Raw genomic sequence first — 8,448 nt, forward strand, 5'->3', positions numbered from 1 at the left:
GGTCATGAAGGGGGTGAAGGGGTTAACCCTGAAAGTCTCCACTAAAGTTATATTTAATTTTAAATAAAAGCTAGCGGCCTGCAGAGCTGAAATCACGAGGACTCGTCCCTGGCCGATGATTTCTGCACCTAACTGTCTGTCTGTCAGGTTCCTGTCAGGTGTCAGGATGCCGCTGTCTATTTCTCCATGGAGGAGTGGGAGTACATGGAAGGACAGAAGGATCAGGACCAGGACGTCAGGAGGAAAAATGACCCAACGAGGATCGACCAGGACAAAAGCAACATGACGGCAAGAGTGTTACTCCTCGCCCTGGAGATAATGGACTTGTTAAAGGGAAAGGTGAGAGTCTCCCATGAGATCACTCTGATCTCTATTAATAGAACAGGACTGAAAAGATGGATAGAATCTGTGGTGATCGGCGTCTGTCACTGTACACAGGAGCACACGGTGGTGAAGAAGACGTCCGGGGACCGTGTGACCCCCTGTATGTCCGGAGGGCGGAGCAAGATCCAGAGCCCCATCACAGAACCCCTGCACTGCCCGACACCAGAGAAGAAGGTCCTAGAACTGGCCAACAAGATCACCGAGCTGCTGACCGGAGAGGTGCCTGCTGGGAGACTGCACTGGGGGATTCTGGGAGAGGAGACTGCTGGGAGACTGCACTGGGGGATTCTAGGTGATGAGTGGAGACTGCTGGGAGAGTGCACTGGAGGATTCTGGGTGATGAGAGTAGACTGCTGGGAGATTATACAGTATACACTGGAGGATTCTGGGTGATGAGAGGAGAGGAGACTACTGGGAGATTATACAGTATACACTGGGAGATTCTGGGTTATGAGAGGAGACTGCTGGGAGATTGTACACTGGAGGATTCTGGGTGATGAGAGGAGACTGCTGGGAGATTGTACACTGGAGGATTCTGGGTGATGAGCGGAGACTGCCGGGAGATTATACAGTATACACTGGAGGATTCTGAGTGAGGAGAGGAGACTGCTGGGAGATTATACAGTGTACACTGGAGGATTCTGGGTGATGAGAGGAGAGGAGACTGCTGGGAGATTGTACACTGGAGGATTCTGGGTGATGAGAGGAGACTGCTGGGAGATTATACAGTATACACTGGAGGATTCTGGGTGATGAGAGGAGGTTGCTGGGAGATTATACAGTGTACACTGGAGGATTCTGGGTGATGTCGGTCTCGTTGGTTGTCAGGTTCCTCTCCGGTGTCAGGACGTCGCTCTCTATTTCTCCATGGAGGAGTGGGATTATGTAGGAGGACACTGGGATCAGTATAAGGACGTTGTGGTGGAGGAGCTCCGGCCTCTTGTGTCACCAGGTAAGAGGAGACCTCAGTCATTTCTTTGTGGCTGTTTCTGTGGTCGCACTGTCAGATATAATACAGCCTCACTACTGTCTCAGGCCGTACATACTCGTGTCTGTAATTACTTAGTATAATTATATTTAATAAGATTTTTCCTGTGTCTGAATGTGCACTGATGATCATGAAAGAGGAGCAGGTCTGCTGTGGGGTCTCCTATATCTTACCCATGATCATTCATGAGAACTTCTCAGACACAGTTACTGGGGAAGCAGTAACCAAAGGAGGATCCCAATACTCTTCACTTTCTGTTCTGGTGATCAGGGGATGTGCATTGGATTCAATACCTTTACTCCTACATCCTCCATCCTGGATTAGAGGTGGACATGGATGGACATTTACATGTAAAGTTTTGATTTAAAAAAATAATGAAATCTATTTATATTCCTAACAGAAAATGGAAGTGATCGTCTTGGAGGTGTCGTGTTAGCGTTAAAGTATAATATAAAAGATGAAGATATCCTGCGTCAGTCTTCAAGAGAAAACCTTAATACCCTTAATATACATCAAGAACATCTTGTTAAAAATAAGAATAGTCACACAAGAGAGAAGCCGTATTCATGTTCAGAATGTAAGAAATGCTTTTCACAGAAATGTAATCTTATTTGTCATCAGAGAATACATACAGGAGAGAAGCCGTATTCATGTTCAGTATGTGGTAAATGTTATACTAGTAACTCAAGTCTTTTTAGACATAAGAAAATTCACACAGAAAAGAAGCCGTATTCATGTTCAGTATGTCACAAAAGATTTTCACAAAGATCACATTATATTGCGCATGAGAAAATTCACACAGGAGAGAAGCCGTATTCATGTTCAGTATGTCAGAAAAGATTTACACATCGATCAGGTTATATCATGCATGTGAAAATTCACACAGGACAGAAGCCGTATTCATGTTCAGTATGTCAGAAAAGATTTACACATCAATCAGGTTATATTAAGCATGTGAAAATTCACACAGGAGAGAAGCCATATTCATGTTCTGTATGTCACAAAAGATTTACACATCAATCAAGTTATATTACGCATGTGAAAATTCACACAGGAGAGAAGCCGTATTCATGTTCAGAATGTGGAAAATGTTTTACACAAAAATCAAGTCTTTTTACGCATGAGAAAATTCACACAGGAGAGAAGCCGTATTCATGTTCAGCATGTGGGAAATGTTTTATACGTAAAACACATCTTGTTATACATAAGAAAATTCACACAGGAGAGAAGCCGTATTCATGCTCAAAATGTCAGAAAGTTTTTAGATGTAAATCAAGTCTTACTGCACATGAGAGAATTCACACAGGAAATGGCTATACATGTTCAGAATGTGGAAAATTCTTTAAGTGTAAATCAAATCTTATGAGTCATGTGAAAGTGCACACAGGAGAAAAGCCGTATTCATGCTCAGAATGTGGAAAATTCTTTTTAAGTAGACCACAACTTATGAATCATGTGAAAATCCACACCGAAGAAAAGCTGTATTCATGCTCAGAATGTGGAAAATGTTTTAATACTGAAGCCCTGCTAAGTGATCATCAAAGAGATCACACTGGAGAGAATCCAGTTACATGTAGCGAATGTGGGATCTCTTTTATATATGAATCAAGTCTTCTCAGACATAAGAAAATTCATGTTCAGAGTGTGGAAAATGTTTCTTTAAAAGAATCCTTTCAGGTGAAACAACAGAGAAGTTACACAGTAGAGAAGCCGTACTCGTGCTCAGAATGTGGAAAATGCTTTATTAGCAAAGACAAACTTCATAGTCATCAGCAAAGTCACACACGGGGGGGAGCTGTTTAATATGAAATTTTTTTTTACAAATATTTATATTTTTATTCAGTTTTACAAAGAAATAGGTTTTTTGGTTTTTTTATGTGAACAATGCTATTAGTAGATATTAAATCAGTTGCTCACTACTAAGACAACCCCATCTCAATGAATGTTTGCTCCGGTTAAATTAAAAACCCTTATACTCAGCTCCTATGTTGGCGCCATTCCAGCATAGTTTTCCCTCGCTTTTCTGGGGCTCATGTGACGTAATAGTGATGATCGAGCACTTAAATGCTGAAATGCACTGTACTCGAATTGAGCAGGTTGGATGCTCAGGTTGGCTTGAGCATTTTTCTGGAAAGCCCCAACAGGAGGGCTGGAGGAGATAGGAAAATCTTTGAAATGGATGAAAACAGTGCTGAAATGAAATGGAAACGGCATGGGGAAGACGTCTGGACGCATTTTTAATTCCCAGGTGGCTGTTGGGAACAATGTTGTCATAGTATTACATTATGATATTGCTATTAATATTAATAAAACATACAAAACCAAAGATAATATTGATTTTGCAGGAAAAATGTTAGGAAACATTCTTTCCTGTAACTTGAGTATAAGGCAAAATTAAAAAAGTTATGTGGGTTCCCCCCTCCTCTATTTTTAATAACCAGCCGAGGTAAAGCAGAAAGCTGCGGACTTGTATTATCAGGCTGGGAAGGTCCATGGTTATTTGGCTCTTCCCAGCCTAAAAATTGCAACCCACAGCCACCCCCAGAATTCTGATATGTCGCGCTGCGCTTTCCGATTGCCCTGGTGCGGTGGCAATCAGGGTAATGGTATTTGGGTTTGATGACAGCTTTGATTTGTCAAAAATCACAGCTTTCATCAACCACTAGAGTTAGTAATGGAGAAGCATCTATCAGATAATAAATGCTAATGAAAAGTAAAGACACACACGAAAAAAAAAATAACACTTTATGTGAATTAAAACTCCTGCACACTATCCTTCGTTCATCAGTTTATTGAAAAAAAAAAAAACTCATGCAAGTCAAAAGTAATCCAATGAATCCAAAGAGGTCCAGAAGAGGAACCTAAAAGACTGAAATATAGATAGTCTCTCGTTCACCACTAAAGTGTTGCCACGCAGGTCTGATGTAGTCCACGTTCCCCGATTCTGTCTCTGGTGGCAATTGACCGTTATTCACAGGCGCCAGGTAATGGCGTCAACGCTCGTCACAGCTGCTGATTGAAGTGAGTGCTCCTGGCGTCCACTCACCCCGATGCGCGTTTTGCCGCCAGCTTCTTCCGGGGGGGGTGAAACGCGTGACTGGGTGAGGGGACGCCAGGAGCACTCACTTCATCGCTGGTAAATATCCTTACTAGTCTGTTTGGATTCATTTTGGGCTTAGCTAACAGATGGGAATTGGAATTTCCTCCCTATTTTGATTTTTTACGGTGTTACCTTAGACTTAATCTTCATTCTATAGCCTCGGATCTCTTCACAGGCTTTTTACCTAATTATTGTTGCACCACTTGTTACATTATGTTCATGGAATTGTTTATTGCATAGTTAGACATTTCAAGGTACTGATACATAATCTTTAGACTGTATTATGTCTTTGTATACGATTACATATTAGCTCATTGAGCACTAGTATATTTAATATTTATACCTGCATATGAATATCTTTTGCAAATACTATTAAATATGCCTTGTCAGTATGCTATACTTTTGATATTCTTGTCCATTTTCCATGTGGTTCCCCCCTTTTTTTGTACTATGTTGTATTGTGTGCTCCAGCGTCCCCTACACAGCATTTAGCTTTTTTAATGTGTTTTAATTAGATTATGAAATAAAAATTGTTTTTGTAAGATTTGGGATCTCTTCTTTGTCCCATATAGCGGAATATGGGTATCTTGATATGACATTATGTGAAGTGCCATTTGCATCATATTTTTTGGACACTTGTTGATTTACTAAATGTAGATTGTCAAATTCCACAGAAAATCAGTGACATCTGGAATATGAATTGCTTAATTGCTTTTTTGCAATTTATGCAACCTTAAATATGTGGGATGTACTAGCCGAAAAAAGTATTGGAACATCTACAAACGTTACCTGTAACAACAGGACACATTAAGGGGTAACCAGACATTTCTTGGAGACAGATAATGGAAACATCCAAAGTCTCACATTCTTTGGAATTGAGAGTTAATCGCACAGATAGAGGAGACTGGTGCAAAAACTGTTGAGGAATCATAGAATGGTGGAGTTGGAAGGGAGCTCCTGGGTCATCTGATCCAACCCCCTGCTCAAAGTAGGATTCACTAAATAATTCCAGACAGATATCTGTCCAGCTTCTATTTGGAGACTTCCATGCAAGGGGAACGCGCCACCTCTCGTGGCAGCCTATTCCACTCATTGATCACTCTGTCAAAAAGTTTTTTCTAATATCTACCATAATCTGTGTCTCCTCCCATTCAGTTTCCTCCCATTGCTTCTAGTCTTTCCTTGTGCAAATGAGAATAAAGTTGATCCTTCTACACTGTGACAGCCCTTGAGATATTTGTAGACAGCTATTAAGTCTCCTCTCAGTCTTCTCTTCTGCAAGCTAAACATTCCCAAATCCTGTAACCGTTCTTCATAGGACATGGTTTGTAGACCGGTCACCATTCTGGTCGCTCTTCTATGAACTTGCTCCAATTTGTTGAAATTTTAAAATGTGCCCAAAACTGGACACAGTATTCCATATGAGGTCTGACCAAAGAGGAGTAGAGGGCAGTAATTACTTCACGTGATCTAGACCAGGGTTCCCCAACTCTAGTCCTCAAGGGCCACCAACAGATCATGTTTTCAGGATTTCCTTAGTATTTGCTCAGGTGATAATTGCTTCACTTGTGCAATACAAAGGAAATAATGAAAACGATCTGTTGGTGGGCCTTGGGGACTGAAGTTGGGGAACCCTGATCTAGACTGTATACTTCTGTTAATACATCCCAGAATTGCATTTGTTGACTCATGTTCAGTTTATGATCTATCAGTATATCCAAGTCTTTTTCCCATGTGCTGTTGCTTAGCCCTATTCCTCCCATTCTGTATATGCTTTTATCATTTATATTGCCCAGATGTAGTACTTTGTATTTTTCCCCGTTAAAAACCATTCCGTTAGTTGCTGCCCACTGCTCCAGTTTATATCTTTTTGAATCCTCCTCTATTATTAGCTATCCCTCCTAGCTTTGTGTCATCAGCAAATTTAATCAGTTTACCCTCAATTCCTTCATCTAAATCGTTGATAAAGATGTTGAACAATACAGGGCCCAGGATAGAGCCCTGTGGTACCCCACTTGAGACATTCTTCCAACTGGATGTGCAGCCATTTACAACCACTCTTTGGGTCCGATCACTAAGCCAGTTATGAATCCACCTAACAGTTGCCTTGTCCATTCCATACCTAGTCATTTTTTCAATAAGGATTGTGTGAGACACTTTGTCAAATGCTTTGCTGAAGTCAAGATATACTATATCTACAGCATTTCCCTGAACGACCCAATCAGTGATTCCGTCATAGAAGGAAATTAAGTTAGTCTGACATGACTTATTAGTTACAAACCCATGCTGACTCTGTTTAATCACTTCATTCTTATCCAGGTCCTTACATACATGTTGTTTAATAATTTGCGCAAAGATCTTTCCAGTATAGAAGTCAGACTCACCAGCCTATAGTTCCCTGGGTCCATCTACCCCTTTTTGAAGATAGGAACAACATTTGCTCTTCTCCAGTCTTCTGGGACTGCTCCTGTTCCCCAAGAATTTTCAAAGAGTATGAAGAGTGGTTCAAAAATTTCTTCTATCTCCTTCAGTACTCTGGGGTGTAATTCATCTGGACCTGGAGACTTGAATTCATTTATGTTAGCTAAGTTTCCTCACTATTTTTCTGTTTATAGATATCCTGGATTCTTCTATTCCTTTAATAGGACAGTGAAGATCAGTTGATGTTACATTTCCTTTCTGAGAGACAACAGATGTAAAATAGGAATTTAAAAGTTCAGCCTTCTCAACATCCTGTCTTACCATTTCATCATTTTCATCCTGTAATAATCCTAGAGCATCTTTGACTTTTCTTTTACTTTTGACATATCCCCAATATCCGTTTTTTATTGCTTTTGATGTCTCTTGCGAGCCTTAATTCATTGTCAGCTTTAATAACCTGATTCGTGCCCTGCAGGTTTTGGAGACAGCATTATATTCTTCTTTAGATATGCCTCCCTCTTTCCATTTAATAAACATTTCTTTCTTCCTTTTTAGCATGTGTTTAAGTTCTGTGTTCATCTATCCTGGTTAACCCCTTAATGTCCAATGACGGACACAGTCCGTCATCAGACATCTCCCCTGCTTTGATGAGGGCTCCGGCGGTGAGCCCGCATCAAAGCCGGGACATGTCAGCTGTTATGAACAGCTGACTTGTGCCCGCAATAGGCGCGAGCGGAATCGCCGTCCGCCCGCGCCTATTAACTAGTTAAATGCCGCTGTCAAAGCTGACAGCGTGCATTTAAATAGCATTTCCGGCCGCCGGGCCGGAAATGACGTCACCGCCGACCCCCGTCACGTGATCGGGGGTCGGCGTCATGTTGCCTGGACAACCAGAGGTCTCTATGAGACCTCTATGGTTGTTCCAGGCATATGGCTTTCAGCGCCACCCGGTGGTCGGCGCTGAAAGCACAGCAGTAAATCTGCCACATATGGGCAATCTGCTCATCGCCCATATGTAGCAGAGCCGATCGGGTTGCGCAAGCTTCTAGCCTCCTATGGAGGCTATTGAAGCATGCCAAAAGTAAAAAAAAAAAAAAAAAAATGTTTAAAAATAAAAAAAAAATTAAAAAAACCTAAAAGTTCAAATCACCCCCCTTTCGCCCCAATCAAAATAAAACAGTAAAAAAAAAATCCCACATACACATATTAGGTATCGCCGCGTTCAGAATCGCCCGATCTATCAATTAAAAAAAAACATTAACCCGATCGCTAAACCGCGTAGCGAGAAAAAAATTAAAAACGCCAGTATTACGTTTTTTTGGTCACCAAGACATTGCATTAAAATGCAATAGCGGGCTATCAAAAGAACGTATCTGCACAAAAGTGGTATAATTAAAAACGTCAGTCCGGCACGGGAAAAATAAGCCCTCACCTGACCCCAGATCATGAAAAATGGAGACGCTACGGGTCTCGGAATATTACCCAAATTTTTTTTTTTTTTAGCAAACTTTGGATTTTTTTTTCACCACTTAGATAAGAGGACATAGACATGTTT

General features: G+C 41.1%; 1 protein-coding gene across 1 annotated transcript in view; it reads left to right on the forward strand.

The window, feature by feature from the left end:
* The window catches only part of LOC141065397 (uncharacterized), an 83,103-nt gene that overhangs the window by 37,846 nt on the left and 36,809 nt on the right, over positions 1-8,448 (forward strand). Inside the window, 4 exon segments of the mRNA XM_073557864.1 lie at positions 148-339; positions 439-603; positions 1,213-1,336; positions 1,773-3,172. Of these exon segments, the coding sequence (XP_073413965.1) occupies positions 148-339; positions 439-603; positions 1,213-1,336; positions 1,773-3,172 (1,881 nt within the window).

Source organism: Dendrobates tinctorius, unplaced genomic scaffold, assembly GCF_039654945.1.
Source record: "Dendrobates tinctorius isolate UK_male_01 unplaced genomic scaffold, ASM3965494v1 ptg000251l, whole genome shotgun sequence".
NCBI classification, from domain to species: domain Eukaryota; kingdom Metazoa; phylum Chordata; class Amphibia; order Anura; family Dendrobatidae; genus Dendrobates; species Dendrobates tinctorius.